The sequence below is a fragment of the Strix aluco genome, chromosome 14 (genome assembly GCF_031877795.1).
Source record: "Strix aluco isolate bStrAlu1 chromosome 14, bStrAlu1.hap1, whole genome shotgun sequence".
Lineage (NCBI taxonomy): Eukaryota > Metazoa > Chordata > Aves > Strigiformes > Strigidae > Strix > Strix aluco.
In genome coordinates this window covers 15095358-15119680 of record NC_133944.1, presented here as the reverse complement: position 1 = coordinate 15119680, position 24323 = coordinate 15095358, and the positions used below count along the sequence as shown (strand labels likewise).

The 24323-nt window shown below is 41.9% G+C and overlaps 1 protein-coding gene across 2 annotated transcripts in view; it reads left to right on the top strand.

The window, feature by feature from the left end:
* Positions 1–2546: 2546 nt before the first annotated feature.
* NETO2 (neuropilin and tolloid like 2) overlaps positions 2547–24323 on the top strand; it is a 35042-nt gene continuing 13265 nt past the window's right edge. The window contains exons 1-6 of one of the 2 annotated variants that reach the window (XM_074839843.1): positions 2547–2681; positions 15556–15612; positions 17096–17236; positions 19213–19461; positions 21912–21935; positions 22046–22173. In XM_074839843.1, the coding sequence (XP_074695944.1) occupies positions 2648–2681; positions 15556–15612; positions 17096–17236; positions 19213–19461; positions 21912–21935; positions 22046–22173 (633 nt within the window). In that variant the 5' untranslated portion in view covers positions 2547–2647. Of the gene's footprint in view, positions 2682–15555; positions 15613–17095; positions 17237–19212; positions 19462–21911; positions 21957–22045; positions 22174–24323 lie in introns of both variants that reach the window. The other variant, XM_074839842.1, reaches the window with a different exon arrangement.

The following is a 24323-nucleotide window of genomic DNA, read 5'->3' as shown; positions in this document are numbered from 1 at the left end:
ATTTTGCCATCCACTACTCTGCATTCCAGAAAAAAACCCCAAACCACCAAACAGAAAAAAAAAGCAACCCCCTGTCTCCTAACCCAATCTGCACAACAGCATAGTCAGATTTTAGTTTTGTGCTTATGTACTTATAGAGAGGATAAAAAATGGTGGATGATGCACAGATACAGTACAAATTATTAGTCTGTTAGACATATTCTTGAGTTACTAAACATTTTTGTTAGCAAAGAAAAAAGTGCAAAGTCGATCCACCTAATGAGGACTTCTCTTTGTATGGGAGTTTTCACTACAGAATGTAACATGCCATCACACCACCATAAATACATGGTTAAGAGATGAACACCGAGAAATTGCTTTATCCAGTGCTGGAATGCAGCAGCTATTTAACAATTCATGGAAGAACTACCCTTTGAGAAGGACTGTATCATCTCTGTCTGAAACTGAAAGGACAATTCGAGTAAGCGGAATAATATAATTCTGTAACTTGGGGTTTTGCCAGAGCACCAAGCTTAATACTTCCTCAACCTTCTGAGAACACTGAAACGGACCTTAACACCCAGCGAGGCTCAGGACCCCCACGGTAAGGCCTGGCGGGGTCCCGCGGCTGAGCAGCACACCGGGAGGGAGGGGGGACCGGAGCCGCCCCCCCGGGGCTCCTCGGTCCCCCCTTGCTCAGTTCGCCACAACTGACAATCCTATCGACTTGGAGACCCTGAAATATTTAACAGATAATCTGAAGCAAGAGCATGACCTTTTGGAACAGGGCATGCTGACCTTTGAGCGTTGCAGGAGGAATTTAACGTTGGAACACAGCGCACCAACCCACCGGGAACCAGGGGCTTCACCTCTCCCGGCCGTGTCCGAGACGAGAGCGAGCGGCCCTACTCCCTACGCAGGCGGAATCGCCACTTACAATTACGCATCTCATTTACAGTTTGCAAAACCAAGCGGGTCCAGCGAGGGGGTTCCGGACGGCTCCCGTGAGGTGCCCGAGCCCGGGCAGCGGAGTCCCGCCGGGGTCCCTGGGGCTTCAGACCCGCATCATCGCTCCCGAGGGCGGGGGGAGGACGGGCCCGCCTACACGCCGGGGCCGGGCCGGGCCGGCTCTCGGGCACGGGCCAGCGGCGGTGGCGGCGCCGGGGCCCGCACCCCCGCGGGGGCCAGGCCGGGCGGGCTCGCAGCGCTCCTGCCCGCTGCGCAGAGCTCTGCAACGCGCTGCGCGCACAGACCGGACCATCGCCGCGTTTCAGTACTTCGTGTCCTCAGCAAAAGCTCTCAGCCTCGCCCGATCCGCAGTTCTAGGGAAAAGACATCCGATGTGAAATACCCGGAGATACTTCAACCCGTGTTGCCCGTGGGAGACTTTAAAAAAATCCCTAATGGGCTATTACATGCATCGCTATCATTTTACACGTAGCCCACCGGTCCGGCAGCCCCCCGCGGCCGCGCTGCCCTTGCACGCCTCGGCCGCCGGCTCGGAGGGGTGCGGGAGGACGCGGCGCCCCGGGCGCTGCCGGCCGGGGAGAGCCCTTCCCTCGGGCCTTACAGCCCGCCCTTCCCCCCGACCCCGCCACCTGCCCCATTCCCCTCACACGCTAACCCGATGTGATGGATAACCCGCGGGGTGGGAGCCAGGGCAGGCAGCAGGCTAAGTGCGCCTTTTTATTAACTTCTTGTAAACTAGTAGCTCCATTTTAGCCGTCACCCCCGTCAGACAACAGCCGCACAATAGCGCGGACGGGCTGCTGCCGGCGCCCAGCTGCAGGCAGCAGCACCCCGCGGCCGGGCACGGCGGGGGCCGCACGGGATCCCTGCCGCGGAGAGCGGGGGGGCGCAAGGGGAGGACCCACTCCATTTTACCCCACCGGGACCCCACTCGGATCCCAAACAAAGGCGGGCAGCCGGGATTCGGGCTCACCCGAGCCCCCGTGTCCCGGAGAGGGGCCGCACGGCTCGTCCGCTCCGCCCTGGTCGCCACGGGCGCGGGGGCCGCGCTCCGGGCAGCCGGCACCGCAGGGCCCCTCTCCGCAGGCGGGAAAATCCCGGCAGCCGGGCGGTGAGGCTGCGGCCTGGGGCACGATGCGCGGCGGGGGCCCTCAACGGGGCCACTGCCGGCTCCCCGCAGGGCCGGGGCGAGGCGGCCACTGCCCCCGCTCGGTGCCCGGGCGGGCGGGCGGGAGGAGCACCGTGGCCCCGGCGGCTGCGGCTGCTTGCGGGGCTCCGCGGGGGGCGGGCACATGCGTACAAGCAGCTCATCCAGGCAAACACCCCTCACATCTTAAATGAGCTTCATTTACCAGCCGCCGCTTCAGTCGGGCTGGGAGCTGCCGGGCTGCGCTCGGACCGCCTCACGGGGAGCCCCCCCCCGCCCCGCTCTCCGCCCCCGGGGCAGGACAGCCCCGACGGAGCCCGCCGCGCCCGGCTCTAGATGGGACTGAGCGCGGCGGCGGGCCCGGGCGCGGGCGGCGGAGGCTGAGCGCGCCCCGCGCGGGGGCGGCGGGCACGGCCATGGCCGCGGGCGGGCGGGGACCGGCCGAGCCGTAGCCGCGGGCCACAGCGCCCTCGCGGGGGGCCGCCGCCGCGCCCGGCCGCCGCCATGGAGCGCCGGTGATCGCCGCCGCCGCCGCGGAGGCGCCGGGAGACAATGGCCCTGCACAAACTCTGCTCGGTGCTGGAAGGTAGGAGCCGCCGGCGGCGCGGCGCCCCCCGCGGGAGAGGCTGCCCGCGCACCCGCCGCGGGGGAGACCGCGGTACCCCCGGGGCCGCCCTCCTACCGCCCGCGGAAACTTTAGTACGAGGGGCGCGGCGGGCGGCCGCCCCGCTGCTGCCGGGGCCGCTCCTGCCGGGCGGCTGCCGGCCCCTCCCGCGGCCCCGCCGGCTCCCCGGCCCCGCTCCGCTCCCCGCGAAAGCCCGCGCTGCGGCGGCGCTGCCCGGCGCGGGGCCCCAGCGGGCCAGGAGCCCGCAGCCATCCCGGGCTGCTCCGCTCCGCTTCCCTCCGCTCCCCTCCCCGCCGGGCGCGGGCGGGCGGCGGCAGCTCCTCGGCGCGGGGGGTCCCAGCCTGGGGGAACGCGGGGCACACGGTGGCAGCGACCCTGCCCCCGTGCCCCGTGTGCTCCCAACGCACGCCGAGAGCTGCCCGCGCTCCGGTCTTTTCACAGTAAAAACAGTCTTTCTGCTTTCGGAACTCTCCTCTAACGAGCCGCCTGACAGCAATCAGGTTTCTATATCTTACTTGCTGGCGGGAGCGATATCTGCTTTCAGCGAGGCTTTCACAAAATCAGCCACCTGAGTCACAGGCTACTGCCTGACCGGTATTTACCTGTGCTTCTCTTCCTCTTGAGGCTTTTGAATCTTCTTTCTAACTTCTTTAGGTTCAGAGGTAAACAACTGCGGAAGGCTCCTCATCCTTGCATTTCTTTGTCTGTGGTACTATTTATACAGCTCGACAATGGGCAAGGGGTTTCTCTAGAAAACAAAGCTAGATATGGCAGTTAACCTTGTGCCTCAAGAGATCATTTCTAGCATTCTGTATGTTCTTTAGCAACAGCAGACTTGAACCATCAGGGATTTTTTAATTATTATTAAATTATTCCGTTAGGAAATTTTGGAGCGTCTGCTTGCATTATTGAAGCCAGCAAGGCATTACTGCAGAGTGGAGAACTGTTTCTGATATGCATTGATGGCCTCCCACTGTAGGAAAGTTGTAAAGAAGTCTTTAAATCCAGAACGTTTCCATGGCCCATAAAATCCCATGTTCCTGGCCTGAAGGACAGATGTCTTGAGGGTTTAAATAAATGTTTTTCATTGATTAGCATAATAATTGAGAGACAGAAGATACTTGCTCTCAGTAATTGTCTGTTTCTCTCTGTAGGTGTTAATCATCCACTGAGTTTAGATAGCATAGGAACATAAGGCTTACATAGGGAAGAAAAGGCATTTAGATTTTTTTTCTACTTCCTCTTTAAGTAACAAAATTAAATACCATAAACCACTATAAAACAACCATAAAATACAACTGACACTTCTGCTTCTTAATTACTTTCTACATATGCAGATTTAATTACATTTCAGAAAGATGGGATTGCTGCAAATTTGACTACACAGGTTTTCTCCTGGACAGACCTCATGACAATTTTTACAGTCATGCTAGTGTCCAGGTAAAAAGTCCTTCTGCAGGAAGTTTTTTGTATTGTTCATAATCTATAAATTGCACAAAGCCGTTAGTCAATAAGCTGTTAGTATTCTAAATGCATCGCTTGCCATGACTACAGAAACAACCTATCATTACTTAGCATCATATACTCCCTTTTATCACTCCTTCACTAGAAGTCTTCATATAGTCTGATTATTACATCTAATCACAAAGAAAGATTCCTATAAATATGCACATAGACTTAATCCCAAAAGGAGACTGTTAGGAATAACATTTAAAGTAAGCCTCTGTATTTTACAAGTTGCATCTTAAATTCTGCATGGAAACTCTACCTACAGTGGCAGTAATTTATTTTTTCTCCATACAAATAGCTTTGTGTGCAGGACTGGGAGAGTTCTGCTAAACCATACATGAAGTACAGTGAAGCTCAGTATATTCTGCTAAGTCATATATCTTTTAATAATACTTGGAAGCAGTGTAATCTTCTGTTCTTAACATGGAATGCATATACATTCCTGTCATCCACAGAGGTTCTGTTTGTTGGCTCAGGGCAGAAGCAAGCCCATCACACTCACTTTGTGGCAATTCAAATGTCTTCTGTTATGCTTGTTCAGAACTACACTATGTTCTTTCTCAGCTATCAAGAATAAGGGCTGATTTAAACATACATCTTAATATAATTCTTATGGCCTCTCTCCGTAGTGCTCAGCAAAACTTTTAAAAGTCTCATGCTGAATCCCATCATCTTACAGTGATTATCTGCTCCCATCCTGATCTACCAGCCGGTAGCGCTGAGCAGAAGCGATGATGGACCACGGCAGCACTGAGGTTGCAGTAGCTGCAGGTTTTGCTGAAGTGGAGCCCAGCCAGTGCCCACCTGCCTTCTCAGTGGTGTATGTAACCTACGGGAAGCCAAGGTGCTCACTGCGTTCTGGTTGTTAAAGACAAAGCCTTTTCCTCTCGTCTTCAGTTCTCAGGGAGATTTTGAACACACTCGAATCATTCTTTAATCCTAGCACAGCTTGCAAAATGCAACTGCTCTGCAACAATAAAGCATTATAACCCTCTGCTTTGTAAGAGAGAAAAGCAGCTGCTTTCTTAATAAAGCTATGTTCCTGTTACCCTTTGGAAGTAAATATATCTATCTTGAATTTTCTCATATCTGCTATTCCCCCAAAACGTGTTTGCTAAGAGCTTGTTCCTATTCTTCAAATATGCTCCCTCTTTCATTTCCATATGCTATTATTTGGTTAAAAAAAACCTCACAAACCCTAAGTTAAATCCTGACTGTACATTAGTTTTGGACTATTTCAATTATTATATTGGATTAACTTAAAAAGCCAAAAACAGAATTCTGTAGTTTCTGTCCTGATAATTGAACAAGCAGCCAGGGCTAGGACAAATTACTGCTACTTCTGGAAAGTCAACATTCCCAGCCTTCCAATGAGGTACGGAATTACTTCCAACTCTGGCAGGTTGCAAGAATGTGGAGTACTATGATTAACTTCCTGCCATTCTGCTCAGCCCCCTCATTTGCATTTTGGCATGATTTTAACAGCTAATTTCTCACAAACAAGTAGTGTTAGGAAGTAATGCTTCCTTCCACACAAAATCTAGGAATTATGGCCTCCCGTTTCCAAAATCAAAAGGTGTAACAATGGTCCAAAACGCTAAAAACAAGCAGAGAAAAAAGATAATTTAAAAATCTGTTGATGATGTCATGATTTGTCCACTGAAACTAAAACCAAAGTACTGAACTGTAGAGGCTACAGTGGCCCTAACGAAGGCAGTATCAAGTGTAAGTCAGAATTTCATTTTTTACTTAAAAACAGGATCTACTTACAACCCTTTCTGCTGCACTCAAAAAAAGCTAAGCACCAACCAGCTTGCACCGCTACGCACTTAAGCAGAAGTAACTCAAGTAACTGTAGAGTAGATTCAAAAAGCTGCTGTGTTATAAACGAGGAAGGTATTTGGTGGTACGTATAATGCCTTGCTATTCATACATATACAAACTTAGTATCAGAAATGTATGGCTCCAAGAGTAGCATAACTTCAAAAACATTAACTCCCTATTTTTTCTAAGACATAGTTGATGATGACTGCTAAAATTTTTACAGAACAAGTTGGTTATAATTACATTGATACTAATAGAAAAGTTCAGTTTATACATCAGGTATATAGTTGTAGATGGAGTACAGAATAACACTGGATTGAAGCTAAAGGAGCTATTGAATTATGTATCCCTATCTAATGAAAAAGCTTAAGATTTTCAGCACCTTCCCTAAGGTTTAATTCACAGAGAGAGATTAAACAGAAAAATTACCCCCAGAATGAAACTTTATAAGCTATTAATCATTTATGAACCTGTCAGAAATTCACAATGTAATTCATTGCAGGAATGGTGAAGAGAGCTGATAAACATCTGCAATTATACCAGAAATTGCCTATACTCTTGCACACATTGTTTACATACAAATCAGGTTACACCTGTAGTGAGGGACATGCTCATCTGGACTGAAGCAAAATCTTAATTATAGTGTCTCAGATACAGTTGGGGCTTTAGCACTGCAAACAAGCTTGCTGCTTTTCTGTGTTATATACTCCAAATTGTTTTTTAATTAATGAAGCACTGAAAGTCTTGGATAACTTAAATAGCTTGCTACCTCTCTTGGTGTATGACTGGCAACTGCCACCTCAAATACTGCAAGCAATTGGGGTGGGGGAGTGTAAATTCTACATTTCCTTTAGCTTCTCTTTGTGCTTCCCTCCATTTTCTGTTATTACAAAGCCAACCCACTATGCAGCAGGAAAGCACTGCCAATATGTTAACAATACGTTTCACAAACCTCCTTCTTTAGCATACAATAAAATCCATGAACACAGAGAAGTCTCTTTTTAAGGGACTGAGAGTGAGGAGATAGAAAAAAATATTCATTTATACTCTGTACACAAATTGTTGTCAGACATGACAGAAGACGCAGAACTTTTAATATTAATTCCATAATACACATTCCTGAAAAGATTTCCACTGAAAAATATGCTATATTGATAATAAAGAACAAGAGATGAAGAAGTTTGGTACAATTGGATCTATTTTTAAGTGAAAAGTATCACTATCCAAGTGTTCTAGGAATAAGTAATCTCTGGGAAAGATGTATTCAGAATAGTCATGTACAGCAGGATCAGTTCTGTCAGCTACAGGGAAACCATCTGAACTTTAAGTCAGTGTATATATTTTAATAAGGTTTTTGGAACCCCTCTCATCAACATGGTTTGCACATGCAACCTTCTCATCAGTCTCTTGCTGCACACAGCTTGGAGATGAAAAAAAAAAACCTTCCATATAAAAAGGAAAGCTTCTATTTTAAAAATGAAAGATATCATTCTTCTGGCAGAAGTTTTGCTGGCAGACATACCCAGGAATGGATCATAAGTAACAGGATGTGGAGCAACTGGTAAAATGAAGCAGCCCACAGCTGCTTATACATTTCTAATGGAGGAAGGGATCAGAAATGTTAAATGTTTTGAGCAAGCCTGGAGGGGACTCTGTCACAGATCCATCCAAGCATGAATTGTTCTGCAGATGATTTTGATCAAAGGGACATGGGAGAACTGCACTCACTTCCTGAATCAGTTAACCTGGTTTCTCTGCAGAGATACAGGCTCCCAATTTGATTCTTTGGCAATCTTAAAGAGCGGAATCCCTACTGGAAACAGCTGTAGTGAGATGAAACTGTTACATCTGAGAATAGACCTGAGTGCATTCAAATATCCTGCTGGCATGCTAATGGCTAACAAGATTTGGATCTTAGAAAGGCGCTAGAGTCACTGTTAATAGCTGGTGAAGCCCACTTCTATCAGCTTTTGTGAGGAGGATTCAGAATGGGTTGGCGGCTCTACTAGCATGCTCTGGGTTAGACTCACAAACAGCTGAAATATGTCTTGCCTGATGCACACCCTCATCTCTGTTACTTTGTTCTGTGGCAATCCTGCAGTACATTTCCATATGAGGAAATCACTAGAGCTGTTAAGAGGCTAAGTTATAGGCAGCCACCTTAACTACTCTTTGATACTAATTTTACCGATCCGCAAATGTCCTGCTGAGACCACAAGAGATTAGGAAATATATACAGACTATGAACTGTAAGAGCATGTGGGAGTCAAAAACTGGTGTGTTTTCATCCTCAGCAATAGAATTGTTTGCCTAAAAAAGCAGCAACAGATGCAATCCAGTATTCCTTTTATCAATTAGCAAATGTCACCAAATGCTAGGAAGAGAGAGAAAAATCTCATTCCCTGGAATTTACAGTTTGTGTTTCCGAGCTAAAAATGGCTTGAATCAGAGATGCAGTTAATTAGCTTTCTGAAAGAAAAAGAGGTGACCATCCACACAGAATTACATAAAATCCAGAGTGTCTGGACACTTTACCTTGTCTGTCTAAATTGTAGAAGTTCTTTACAAGACGGGTCAATCACCTTGAATTTATGCAGCATGTAATGAGACCTTACACTTGATCAGAGTCCTTGAAAGCAACCAAAATAAATACAAGTAATTTATGTTGTACATATAATCTTGGCCAGAGAATACAATAGGATATGACATCACAAACGTCCCCACCACCTTAATAGCTAACATTAATGTTCGGACACACGTGGGAGATGTAGAAGCTGGGATACTGTGATTAGCAGTTACTGAAAGTAACATTAATTTTAGCACACGGGGCAAATTAGGAGCTGGGTTTAAGAATAGTGCACAGGAAAGGATTCATTCCCATAAGGCAAAACATAGTATATAATTAAGATCAAGCATTTGTTACTCTAGGCTGTATCTGCCAGAAAGAAGCAGGCGTCCTGGCAAGATTTTCTAACATGCATGACCTGTGTGTTGCCAATTACTGTCTATTTGGACTATATGTATACAAGGTGCTTTCTAATCCAGGGAGCACAGCACAGAGATAAAACAGTGAATCCCGCTTTAAGCAATGTCTGTCATCTTTATCCCTAGGATTCTGACTACCACTATACTAAGAATGTGTAATACTCTAAATGATTAAGTCTTTATTTAAAAAATTGGTGAAATTTTTCACTCTGTTTCTCAGTTGTGCATGACTGCTCCCCAGTTTGATATTCCGCTTGCCCTGCATGCGTAGATCCCCCACTGTCATCACTGCTCTCAGAGCCACACTGCAAATCTAGTCTGTTTTCTCTATATGTGAAGATCCCTAGAGCATGCAGGAAAAGCAGAGGAAAGACATACCATAGAGAGCTCAGAGCAGTACTGTATCCCATGAAATCTGAAGAATGTATCTTGCCAGAAAGTACAAGCATATGTCAGATTTGCAGCCTAAAGCACTTGTTTTTCTAAGCCGCACACTTGATTTCTCAATATTGGGTTGAACACCCTTTTACTGTAAAACTAACTATACTATTCTCATTTTTAAAGAGAAATAGGAGCCACTCACTTGTAAACCTCTCTATATATACTTCAGTACACAAATTACCAACATTTTTTTGCAGCTTAGATTCTTTTTAGAGAATTTTAAGAAATGCCAGCTAAAAAAAATCTTGACTTCTGAAAACAATGCATAGTTTATTACACCAGTTTAGGGGATTCTTTTATATTATTCCATAAACCTATTTCAACAACAGAATAGTAATAAGAATTTGCAATGTATGGTTAGTGTCTTCAGTCTTAAAAATTTATACAGCTGTCTGCAGGCTATGTGATCTAAAATATTTCATGCAAAGAAGTGAAGAAAATGAAAAATCGATTCTTTTAAAAAAGAGACAGAAGCTTGCTGCTTTTTCTTTATTTCTAGTTAATGTTCACACAGGTAAAAACTATCAGAGCTTTAAATGGTGATACAAAAGTATGCACCATAGTTTGTAGAATAAAAGTCTGTAGCAAATACCAGATTCATGAATAAAAGAAGCCCCTCTTAATCTGTCTGCCTCAGTGGCAGTGCTGCTGTTGGCGTAATGATAGCCTCTTCTGCAGTGTACATATCATGAAGTAGAAGCTCAATATAAGGTGCAGAAGCACTGACCTCTATTATGTTTACCAACTAAATATCTCTAAGTTTATAAGGTCAGGCCCCCATATTTCAGCGTAGAATTCTCACAACACTCCTCCATTAAAAACAAAACAATCAAACCCACCCTTCTAGCCCTTTGATATTCAATGCAGTCATGCAATCCTGCACTGTTTGTGCTGTTGCTTACATTAGCAAGCCATGTTCAGGCAGCATTTTTACTTACTCCTTCTGCTTCCTGTACCATAATAGAATATGGAGCTAATTTAGAGTTATCTTTCATCCACACTGAAGAGCAGTCATGTCACAGTGATATGTAACAGACTTTAAAAGAAGAAAAAAGGAAGAGCAGAGGAATACTGTGTCCTACTGCAAGTTCAGGTGTATTATAACTATTTGAATTTCAATTTATCAGAAATAACAAGATCATTCTTCATCCTTCTGAAAGTCCTACAAGACTTCTGGTGAAAAGTAGTTTGGTATCTCACATCTCTTCTAATTGCTGTGTCTGTGTCCCCACGCACAGGATCTGTCTCTTCCTAGACATCTTCCTTCCTTCTTACTGACTTGTCTTTGAGATTCAAAAATATTTTTTCCAGGAAGTGGTATAGATTTAGGACACCAAGTGATTACTTCGTTGTTTTTAAAATGCACACAAAAAATGGGTTAATGGAAGCAGTCTAAAAGGTCTAAAAATATCCTGGTTTTTTTTTACTTCTTTCTTTTCATTTCATCCTGAACACTGATAGGCCTTGTTTTCAGCCAAACTAACCCTCCTGGTTGCTATCCCACATAATACTGTGTCACGTAAATGCTTGCAGTTTAAGGCAATAATACCTCAGGCGTCCTGCCCAGTACTCTCAGGAAGAACAGATATAAGTCCTCTCTCCACCTTTTTGCTGGTAGTGTCATAGAGATAAGGACAGCACACATACAGAGTATTAGTCAGAGACACTTCTTTATCATACTATCACCCAGGATGAAAGCAATGGCAAAGGAAGGCTCTTAAACATTTGCTACCTGGGCTGCTTTGAATACATCTTAAGGGTTGTTGAGAACATGAGAAAGGATAGGCATTGCCAGGGAAAGGCAAGAGATGGAAAAGATTAAAAATGAAGAGGATGAAAAGGGCAGGGAACAAAAAGAAGCTGGCCCATGCTTGCTATATCCACTCATCCATATAACATGACAAAAGGAGGACAGTAAGACAAATTCAGCCCATTTATCTTCTGTAATTGCCTACATATCCATGCTGTTCTGCAGGAAATATGCACTGTTCTTTTGCACTTGCACACGCAAACACAGCTCTGGACTATTAATAGAAATGGCACAGGCTCTAGTGAAAGCCAGTCAGATTTTCTGAAGTCCTTTTAGGAGGTTTGTTTCTGTATCTGCATCCTTTCAAGAGGGGAAATCACTGGTTAGCATAACTGAACATCTATCTATTCTTATGTTGTCTCTATCTGTACAAGAGAGCACAGTCATTGACATAAACATAGATGCTTACTGATATTTTAAAGGTAAAAAATTAAAAAAAAAAGGTATAGCATTAGCCATAGTAATAGCTGTACTATGTCCTTGCAAAATAGAGAGTGGGCATAGCGTGTCTTTAAGAAAGGTCAATTCAATAGAAGTACATACTGACACCTGATTCACATAGGATTGTGAAAACTGCATTTACTTTAACAGTAAAACCCAACTTTGAAGTGTTGCTCCAAAACCAGTGTAGGAAAAAACAAAGAAAATACATAGACAACTTTATGGATTTGATGGATGGGCCACTCAGTGGATAAGGAATCAGCTGGGTGGTCACACTCAAAGAGTTGCCATCAACAGCTCGATGTCCAAGTGGAGAGCAGTGACGAGTGCTGTTCCTCAGGGGTCGGTGCTGGGACCAGCGCTGTTTAACATCTTTGTTGGTGACATGGACAGTGGGATCAAGTGCACCCTCAGCAAATTTGCCAATGACACCAAGCTGTGTGGTGCGGTCGACACGCTGGAGGGAAGGGATGTGCCATCTGGAGAGACCTGGACAGGCCTGAGAGGTGGGTCTGTGCAAACCTCATGGGGTTCAACAAGGCCAAGTGCAAGGACCTGCACGTGGGTCGGGGCAATCCCAAGCACAAATACAGGCTGGGCGAGGAGTGGATGGAGAGCAGCCCTGAGGAGAAGGACTTGGGGGTATGAGTGGATGGAATAACTGACTGTAAGCCAGCAATGTGCACTCACAGCCCAGAAAACCAACCGTGTCCTGGGCTGCATCAAGAGAAGTGAGGTCAGCAGGTCGAGGGACGGGATTCTCCCCTTCTAATCCCCTCTCATCAGACCCCACCTGCAGTGCTGTGTCCAGCTCTGGGCCCCCCAAACATAAGAAGGACATGTACCTGTTGGAGCAGGTTCAGAGGAGGCCACGAAGATGATCAGGGGGCTGGAGCACCTCCCCTGTGAGAACAGGCTGAGAGAGTTGGGGGTGTTCAGCCTGGAGAAGAGAAGGCTCCGGGGAGACTTTAGAGCGGCCTCCCAGTACTTAAAGGGGGCTACTGGAAAGGTGGGGAGGGACTCTTGATCAGGGAGTGTAGGGATAGGAGGAAGGGTAACAGTTTTAATCTGAAAGAGGGTAGATTTAGATTAGATACAAGGAAGCAGTTCTTTACCTGTGAGGGTGGTGGAGGTTGCCCAGAGAAGCTGTGGCTGCCCCCTCCCTGGCAGTGTTCAAGGCCAGGTTGGACGGGGCTTTGAGCAACCTGGTCTAGTGGAAGGTGTCCCTGCCCATGGCAGGGGCATTGGAACTAGATCATCTTTAAGTACCTTTCAACCCAAACCATTCTGTGATTCTGTGATAACCACTATTCAGATTCTCTGTTAGGGACAAGCGATCTCAGGAGTACAAATGCATTATAAGTTCATGCACTTACACTGAGATCGTTGAATGCACAGTTTAAACACAGAAGCCACAAAAATAAACTGCAAATAATTTTGAAATAGTAGCAAAAATACCTGAAAACTAATGTCAATTGTATGTTAATAAATATGGGGTAGTTTAGTTTATTGGCTTTAAAGACTAGTGAACATCCATAACTAAGACCAGTAACGGGTACTAGATGTTTTCTTTTGAAGGATCAATTTTCAATCTCGGGTGAATCAACAATGATTTACAATTGATACTTTGTATTGCAATAATGACAGTTAGGAAGTATATTTTTCAGTTTATTAATATTGATGAAAGTGTGGAATTATTGCAAAAGTGGAAATTGCAAAACTACCTAAGTCTTAACCTACTATCTCATAATCCATCCCTAAAAATCAAATAAGCCTCTAGGAATGTAACACTTGGTTGCAAAACCCATATGGTATTTTAGAACACCCACAGTTGTGAACTTGACTTACAAGGTGAAAAGCGATTGTTGGTGAGGAAAGTCTCATAATGATATAAAGTCTGTTTTAATACGGGTAGAGGGAAGAAAGGGCAGCAGAAACACATCATAAACCACAAATGCTAGATGGACACTTTCAGGGGCAGCCTTTGATTCCTTTTGTCTTTCCCCAAGATAATATATCTATGCCAACATCATAGTAGCATCTAGATGAGTTCAGTCAAGATCACCGTACTTCACAGTCAGTACATGCTCACTCTGGAACTCTCTAAAGGGCTGAAAGTCTAACAGCAACACAGGGAAAAATCACAGACAGACAAAATGCCACTTCAGCATGATCCACTAGAATGCCTGAACAACGAGATGGGAAACCTGGGAAAATAAAATGAACTTCTTGAATGTGACAATAAAATTCCTGCTGAAATCTTTTTTTTCTCCTGCAGTGGTGAGGCCATGCGCATCTAACTTAGTATTAACAAGTAGGTTAAGAACATAGGAAAGGCCATACCAAGTCAAAACAAAGGTCCATCTAGACTGGTATCTTTCACAGATATAAAAGCAGAAAGAGTATAAAAGCAGAGCAAATTATATTTGTCTCAGGTACCATCCCAGACTTCCAACAACTTATGGCTTAAGGGGTTTCTGAAACAGAATTTTCTACCTCAAGGATGCATTATGAAGTATGTGCATTAAAAAAAAAAATAAATATACCTTTGTTTACTTTGAACATGCCACCTGTTATCTTTGCTGACACTCCCTGGTTCCTGTGTCAGAAGGGACAAGTAGTTGCTCTCTATTCACCGTCTCAATGACACTTGTGATTTTATAACTTGCGTCCTATCTTCCCTTAGCAAGCTTCTGTCCAGGACAAAGAGTCCTAGCCTACTTAGATAGTTCTCTAAGGTATGTGTCCAGAATTGTAGAGATACTCAAGACAGAAGCAAATGAAAGATTTGAAGAGTGGCATAATTATATACTCTATTCCAGTCTCTTTTCTTTTCCTGGTAATCCCTAACTATTTGAGGGGACAAAGCATTTTAGGAGAATCTGGACATTAAGCCTGCTTTAAAACTGTTGATGAATAGTGGAATATGGAATCTTTAATATGTGCTGTTCAGACTGATGCTGCTTGGGTGCAAGGAAAGTGTAAATGTAAGGGAAAGGCCAAAAGCAAAACCAGAGAGACAGCTTCTTTTTAGGGAAGGAAGGATGAAGAGCGTTGGAGAAAAGCGTATAACAGAATCTTTAACAGGTCCAATATTTAGTCAATTCAAATCTAGAAAACACGACCATGTACCAACACCTGAGACTAACACAGCACTCCAGCAAACCAGAGTGCTTGCAATGGTGTACATCCTAACAGTGTCCACATCCTAGCTGTTGTCACTGCTCAGAGTCTCTCCATCCTTAGAACTTGTATCTGCTTGTTTTCTACTGCCACACCATTTGCAGAAATCACTGGTATTGTGGCAGCATCACAGCAACCAGTCTTGCAAGCATAACTCTATAGTGCTCCTGAAATCCATGTAGGGATGAGACCATGCAGTGTCTCCCGTGGCCCCGATTAATTTCTTGGAAACAGGACAAGTCTTTTGTACACTTTATGCAAATGGAGTTTTAGGATAAATATGGCTCAGTATCACAGTGAAACATCTCGTTTCAGGATATAGAAGTTATACAGAAGATAGATACCATGTAATTTTATAAAATGCTTACAAATTAGTAGATACTCTAGAAAATATTCTTAAAGTGCCCTCAAAGAATAAATTGCTATTCTCATATATGCTTTCTTAAGGAACCTGAAAGAAGAACCAACAATGCACTTAGACTGCACCTGTTTCCTAAAGTTGAAATTTTAAGAAAGTACATAAATGAATTATGTATATTTGTATGTTCTGAGTTGTTTTGGTTAGTGATTCTAGGACTGCAGAAAATGGTCTATAATTTTGATGAATTACTGATGTTTTTCCTGTCCAATTTCTCTCATCAGTGTTGCTAGTAACAATCCTTGTAGTGGAAGGGATTGCCGTTGCACAGAAGACACAAGGTACAATTTTGGTTTGATGATTTGCTTTCAAAAAATATAACAATTTTACAATTTTTAATTAAGCAAGATAAATGAAAGAAAGTATTTGTGTTCGGGTATTAATTGCTCTTGAATCACCAATATAAATTCTTGTATTTTCCATTTTCCCCTATTTACTGCATTTTTTTCCAATTGAACAAAGCCATCCAGTCACAAAGAACATGGATATTCACTTACACAGTTAAAATTCTATGGTTTTGGACCTTAGAGGAGGGAAAAAAACCATCACAGAAATTCATGTTTTCTGTATCTGACAACAAGCTTTTCAAATAGTCCACCCACAAACATTCTTGAAGCCTGCTGAGTGGGGAAGGCATCAGTTTCACAGACCTTATTTTCTCATACGTGGGATTAACCCACACTAAGGAGAGAAGAATTCCTTGAACTAACACCTACAGAATTTCCTTGAACAATTTCTGCAGGAGACACTTAAGTTTTCACCCCCATACATCAAAAAGCTGCCAAGATACCTATGTAAGGGGATGCAATTTACTGGAGGCAGCTAAGACCTGTATTAGCATGGACTCCCCCTCAAAGGTCTGCGAAGAAAAACTGCATAAATAGAAATAACATTATGAGAGCACCCTGTGAGATTCAGGAAAAATTTAACAGAAACCACATACCATGTGTCTTACTCTCCCCAGTTCTGCTGATCTTAAGGAGAAGGGCCAAAGCTACTTAAGCAGAATGTCAGAGAGGTCATAAGAGTCCCAACTCCTTTTTCCTTGGATAAGGAAATCTGAGCTAACAAAGCTCCTGTGAATGGCCCAGTATGGTACACTAGCTTAGTAAACTGCATAATCTCAGCCAAGGATCATATTTCCCTGTACATCTAGAGGAGCTTTGATCTTAAATACCAGTGCAATCTACCTATTGCCAGTAATTTTATTAACTACCGCTGCTGTATTTAGCGTATTTACATATTATAATTCATTCTAAGCATTCTGTATTCCAACAAATAATTGTAAATAGATAGTCAACCTAAGGGCCATGTACTTCAGTATACTTTGGAATCAGGGGCAAAACCAGTAAAAGCTAACAAATATTTTGGATTATATTTGCATAGGAATGGAGAAGACATAAGCCATAAAATAATGATGCTGTATTGGCAGCCTCTGTGACTATTTGACTTAGAAATAAGAACTTCCAAAAATCTAAACTGAGTTGGGTAAAAAAAAAAATTATTTCTTCCCTTCCCAAGGATTGCTGGACACAATTGATATTCAAAAACTATGATCTCTTTAGGATACACCACATGACTAAATTAAAAACAAGCTCTTCCTAGCTAGATATTAGCAAGTATCATAGAAGAGGGTTTTCAACCAAAATAAATCACTTTCTTCTTTTATAGGATATGCGTTATGTCAGTGTTTTACTTTTGCAAACTCAAATTTGTATGCTTGCAGGAGAAATTTATTTGATGGCTTTTTTTTTTTTGCTTAAGGTGGGCAAAATATTGGAGTGAATCGCATTCCTCCTACCCAGTGTGACAATTGGGTACGGACAAGTAATGGAGGACATTTTGCTTCACCAAACTACCCTAACGTGTACCCACCAAATCAAGAGTGCATCTATATCTTAGAAGGTACATGCTGTATTTATGTTTTGTTGCGTTGTAATCTTACTGTTAAATGGATAATCTTGAACTGTTAAACTGTGTCATTTTACTATACTGTGAAGTATTCCATAGCCATACTAGATACATAATCAATTCTGCAGTCATTTGGTTGAACAAGAAGCTAAATTTGATCTCTGAAGTAATAATAACAAATTAATCGAAAATGCAAACATTCAGGCATTAGCTGTATGGAATGAGGCATACCCTCACAACCAGAAAAAGCAGCATCAGATCTACTCTAAGCTATGAAGGTACAGAACTATTAAGATAAAAATTGTAGCTTGTTATCTTAATATCACTTCCAATATTGCTGATAATAAACTGTAAAAGATGGTTGAATCTGTGTTCAGCATTTATCAGACCATACTAAGTCTATCTCACAAGCAGGAAATCTTTATGCTCTCCTTTATTAATAAAAAACCCACATCTGACTGCCATAGTGCTGATTAAAAATACGGAGATTTGTTAGCACTGCCGAGGTCACTATTAAAATAATGTGATGAGGACAAAAAAATTTCATTAACTAGAATAAAACCACATTCCAATGAGAATATTGTGGATAAAGGCTGCAAGACTTGGGACACACTAATTATTTTTTCCTCTTATTAGAACGCACCCAAAACCCACTGAAGTCAGCTAAGAACGTTAGTCGGCTTAATCATCAGATTCATATCAATTAATTGAAATATTTCAAGTAATGTTTCAGTGAATTTTTATTTGTACAGTATAGTACTGGTTCACAGACACTCTCATTTTTACTTGCATGCATATGCATGCACTTCTGAAGTTTTGCACCTTCCCTGCCAGTGAAGGCACTGGAAGAGCAGACACCTTGCGCAGCTTCCGCGTTCAGACACAGCAGATCCATTGCTGGATCTCCCTTGCGCGAGGCGGTTTCCATGGGGCACAGAATCAGCTTCCATGCCTCTGTCCTCACAGTCCTTATACAGAAACATTATGGGTACCTGGGTGAGACCAAGGTCCCCCACAATTTCTAGCTAAGATAGGGTCCTTCCTGCAGACCACTGCCAACATGTGCAAACAGCTACAAATGTTTTTAACTCATGTATAATTAAGGCATAAGGTCTAAACAGAGTATCGGAGACATATGAGTAAATCATTTTTGCATTCAGAAGAAGCAGACAGCATGAGATTCTTTGATGCTGTCATTCCAGATACCAGTTAGGATCTGAAAGTTTATGTAGCCCAGTAGATGACAAGAACAAGAAACACTGAAGCTATTCATACAATATAAAGTCACGGTTCCAAACAGAGTGAAAGTCCAGTCACAAAGTAGCCATAGCTACACCTGATCAGGATTCAGGAGTCCAAACCCTGATGTTAGGCTGTCACTGCCTCAGACTTACCAACGTCTGTAGTCACCTGCATATTAATAATATATATGAAGCATTTACACTTCTCTGAATATTCTAATAAAAGATGTCTCCTGCCAAAGAATCTCCCAATTTGGGCTTAATGTTTAGGAAATACACCAGTGAGTAGTTGTTCGTATCTTTTTCTTTCCCATTCTTTTCTGCATCCCTCAATGTTCTGTCCTTTTTTATGTACTTTGCTTTCATGGAACACTGGTTTTAATTTATATCTTAATATTAAACCTTGTTTGAATACCTTTGCATATATGTTAATATCTGTTACACGTGTTGCATTAAATTTATGCAATTTCTGAATTTTCAACAGTAAAGATCAGCAAGCAAAAAAATTCCATAAAATTCCATGAAAAAGTATCTTCTACGCAATCATTCTGAAAAGTTTTATTACAGTGTATCTGAGTTTTTGTAGTAGACTGCCAGATGTATTTTGAGAAGTTCCCAGTCTCTTTTCTATCTTGCTCTTTTGGAGACCTGTCTCTTCATTATTTCATGTCTTCATGTGTATTTTATATAGATCTTCATCTAATCTTTTACTCGATTTTTTATGTCTAGCTGCTCCACGACAAAGAATTGAGTTGACCTTTGATGAACCTTATTACATAGAACCCTCATTTGAATGTCGGTTTGATCATCTGGAGATTCGAGATGGACCTTTTGGTTTCTCCCCTCTCATTAATCGTTACTGTGGTCTGAAAAGTCCTGCGCTAATTAGATCAACAGGGAGATTTATGTGGATCAAATTTACTTCTGATGAGGAGCTGGAAGGAAAGGGATTTCAAGCAAAGTACTCATTTATACCAGGTAAAGATGCCTAAAATTCTGACCGAGTTAATGACCATCTGCTCCCATTGAACTCTGTGGATGTGTTTATGCTGGCAGTCTAGAGCTGTATTTCATCATAAGTGCTTATGAAGGCAAAGTGACAATGCGATAGTTACAGTCTCAGTCCTGCTAATCCTACAGCATGTTTGACTAAAATAGCTTTGGAAAATTGACTGAAGGCAATTACAGGTCTATAGCTTGCTAGCAAAGAAGTCAGTTGATCTTTTCATTCTGAAAGGCTTTAGCAACTTAGCTCTTCGTTGCTCAAACTGGTCCCAGCATCACCAGTGGTAGTAATGGAAGGAGCATTGATGTAGACAGATGGCAAGCATTTTCAACAGCTGATCTTCTAGGAATACAGGACACTGACAAAAACACCTGAAGCATATCTACAATAGCACTCCCAACCAGATGCAAAACATTTTAAAACTCCTTTCTGAAAAGCCAGAGGAAATACCTATACAGTCCAAGCATCAGCTCTCAGTATAATGCAATTCCCTCAAACTACAGGCTCTGACAACAGAATTGTTCTTTGCTCAAAGTACTGTGTAGTTTACAGGGTATGAAGAAGAAGATAATATGCTGACAGTGCCTTTAGACAAGTAAAAAGTACATCTGCTCTGTGGGGCCACTTAAAACTGGCAGGGCATTCTTTTTACAAGAAAATTTGACCTGATGTCCTTGTGCGATGCTTGACTGCTGTACTTCATAGATACTATATGTGTAGTTATCAGCATTTTATTGTCCTTTGGGACAAAAGACAGTACACAAATGTCAGCTCTACTACTACTACAAATGTATACACAGGCATAACTTTTTAATGTCATCTTTACCCAACTGGTCTTTACCCCTACAGCACATGAAAACACTACACATGGTTATATATCACTGCTTATAGAACTGATACCTTGCTAGGGATGTAGACTTGGAAACTGTTCAGATTAACATGGTGACCAGTCCACCAGGAATAATGTTTTCATAGGGACAGTACTTCCACATTTTGCTACGTCCATTTCCAAAGCCATTTCATTAACATCACTTTCACAACTAACTTAGCCTTCTTCCAGGCTGGAACTTTAAACATACATTCAAACTGTATATTATTTTCACAACAGATTGCAGCAACTGAAGGACTGATATTTTTCTTTCCTTCTCTTTCCTCTATATTTACATGGAGTGTGGTAAAATATTTTGGTATTGTGAAAATGGAAGGGGACATGCATGCACACCCCCACTTCATTAAAACAGTTCACAAAGAAGGTTGAAAATCTCAGAATTTTGCATATAGTGATCATAGATTGCACTATAGGTAACTAAAAGGAGGGCAGAGAAGGCATTTTCTCAACTGTACTGAGTCTTAAGATCAGGACTGAGGCACTTCAGGGGAAGTGATAAACTACTTATACAGAAAAACATTTAGAGGATCACAGAGAGCCAAATTCTGGATCTTCTTTTGGAAAAGAATTTTGTACAAAACAGGCATGCACTTTGCATGAACTAGTGCTTTCTTTGCATAGACTAACATTTCACACACATGCACCCACTATGATCTGTGAGATTTCTGTGGTGATTATGTGGTGCCACAGCTGTGAATGGGCACATCTTGTGAGTTTGTGTGCTGATTTGTGAGGAAACACTAACCTGATCACTGAAATGTAAGCCTTGGACATCCCAGCCCATTACAGACTCATTTTTAGCTAAGCCCTAGTCCCAGTCAAGTACCATCACTTAACCATTATGAAAAAGTATATTCTTCACTAGTAGCATGCATACAGTATACTACTACAGTATATACTACAGATACATACACTACCTACACATCACAGTTAGAAGAGAGGAAATAGAGGAGCAGTCAAGGTGAAATTCTGCCTTCATAAATGATGTCTAGAACTGTGTCAACTGGCCTAATAGAAGAAGCATGGGTACTCAAGGAAAAAGTATCTTTAGTATTGAACTGTCCTTCTTTATATTCTTTATTAATAGCAATTTCAAAGTGTTGATATATTCTACAAAACTACTCCAGCTGAAATTGTTCAGAACTAGACAGACAGCAATCTGATAAAAATGATGCATACAGAAAGATCCCCTGTACTCTGTGGAGCTTCGGTGATTGCAGTGAAGACTGGCATAGTTAAATTCAGAATGTAATGTAGGAACAAAATACAGAATAGTAATTTTTGGTGTTATGCTTGAAGTCTGAGCTGTCAGTATAGAATTAACTTATTCAGATAAGGTCAATCTTTGTTGAATAATGTTATCATGTAAAAAAAAAAAATTGTCTCTGTACTCTCCAATTGATCCAGTAAACTTTCTGGCAATTTTTATTGTGACATAATAAAAAATGGACATAATCTTCAGATTATACTAAACTTTGAAGTGATTCTCAAGCACTGATAGCCCTTGTGATTCATGACTTCTTTCTATTACAGATCCTGACTTCACTTACCTAGGAGGTATTTTAAATCCCATCCCAGGTCTAGTATTACAGTAACAATTTCTTTATACATGAAATTTTAAATTAATACTATATTGCATTTGACAGCAAGGTATATCTTCTCCCTAGATTGCCAATTTGAGCTCTCAGGAGCTGATGGAATAGTACGTTCCAGTCAGGTAGAACAAGAAGGAAAAACAAAACCAGGACAAGCAGTTGACTGCATATGGACAATTAAAGCTACTCCAAATGCTAAGGTGGGTTTCATTCATATCATTCAGCAAACAGTGGGTTTCCAAGTCATTAGTAACAGGTAACAGTGACTGGCTGTGATTTGCATAACATCTCACTTTCACTGAAATTGATTATGTATCAGAGGCTTAGGAAATCCAGATAGAGGATTGTTTCTGAAATTAAACTGATACAGCAAGTCCACAGCGTTGTCTTGCTATTATTTGAAACTTAAAATACAAAATAACTGTGAAAACTGTTTATGCAACAATTTTTAAGGGCATTTGACTTGGACTCTGGTTTTATTGGAAGACCACAGGCAAAAATGCTGGCTAAGAGCTTTGATAGATTTGAGTAAATCTTGCTGCCATGGTTTAAAATTTTGCCTCCAGTGGTTCTACTGGAGAATTTGGTTCTCTTCAAAGTCAACAGAATATGTACCTGCTCCTCCCCAGTCTCATTCACAATCCAGTACCTTAAAACCCACTTTAATCAGCAGTCTGAGCTAAAATGAAAGGCTTTACCTGGACGGCTGAGGAATTATCACTCTTTCTGCTCTGACATAGCTATAGGATCACACGCTCTTAAAGTGCAACAATAAAATTTGCTAGTTTTTCTGTCCAAGCCCTAAAGGGGCATATTAGCTGCTCAAGCCAAAAATCAGCAGTACTTACTTAGGTACCTGGTATTTATGATTGTGCCTGCAGAACTAGAGACTGCTTATGAAAACATCACTATCTTATGCTTAAAAACAACTCAAGCTTTATCGTTGGACAGAGAGAAGGATAAAATCCTATTCATAATTCCAAAATGCAATAGCTATAGCCTGTTTAAAAAAAACCCAACAGCTATATGTTTCAGAATCATGCACTTGTTAATTACTTATAAGTTGCACTAAAGAATACATATTTTTTTCTCCATATAGCATACACATCTGTAATTTTGATTCTGTATGGATATTAAAGCACATACCACTGCTTTCATGTACATAAAAATGAAAAAAATATTTTTAAGCAATAGCTGCCAAGATGACAAATGTACTCTATGCCTTCTTACACACTCCTGGTAGTTAACTAGCCAGCCTTATTCACCAACTTCCAAATTAGTTCTAAACCAGCAGCCTAAAAGATGGTAATAAGAGGACAAGAAAGAAACTAAAACTCCATTAATATATTTGAGCCTTTGAGGAAGTGACTCAACTCCCAAGGGCCCTATACTAGTCTAAGTAATAGTAGCAGTTCTTCCAGAAACAATAATAAAACCATTTTCTCTCTACATTGCCACTTGAGTGCACCAGGTCTTATGCTTAAGTATTTTAATAAATTATTGAATGTTGCCAGAAGGCAGAGTTATAGTTGGGTCAGTCCTGAGATTAGATCATCATCCTAAATTATTGAGTTAAAACATTACAGAAAAATAATTCTTAGTATTCTGACAATGGTTGCTCAAGCTTCAACTCTGGCAGGATTATGATGATAAAATCCATTAGAACTGATACAGTGCAGTCTCTTGAGAAAAATAAGCGTAGACATATTTAATTTCCTCAATTTGATTTTGTAATAAAAATAAATTTTTAAAACTGACACAACTGCAGCAATGAAAGGACTTTTGAAATCTGCATACAGATATTTAATAAATTACCTCCAGATTTCAGAAAACTACGAGAATAATCAAATATAATCTAAGAGGGAGGACCTTTTATATTTACTTGCCTAACACACTAACCAGAAGAAGCTTTTGCAGAGCTAAGATCTTTTAATGGAATTATTCCTTTGTTTTCATATACAGAACAGCTCTACTAAAAGTGTACTAATTTATTTTTAGCTTCCATTTTAACTTCACAGCAGATATATAAAGTCAATCATTAAATGAAAATACCATCTCTCAGCCCAAATACCAGCACTTAGAGCTCACACCCATGTTTTGAGATAAGACGTCAATGGAAGACAGGTTCTCAATGTAGCTGAGAATTTCTGGCAGTAAATCTAACAAAGACAGCAGAAAAAAAAAAAAAAAAAAACAAAAAAAAACCCATAAACTGAAAATCACAAAACAGTGAGATGAAGCATGAGATAATATGGCACAGGCTGCACCTTTCCACAGGAAGTGCAAAGGGAGACAGTGCTGGCAACCTGCCTCTGGAAAACACTGAAAAGGAAAAGCCAGGGCGTACAAG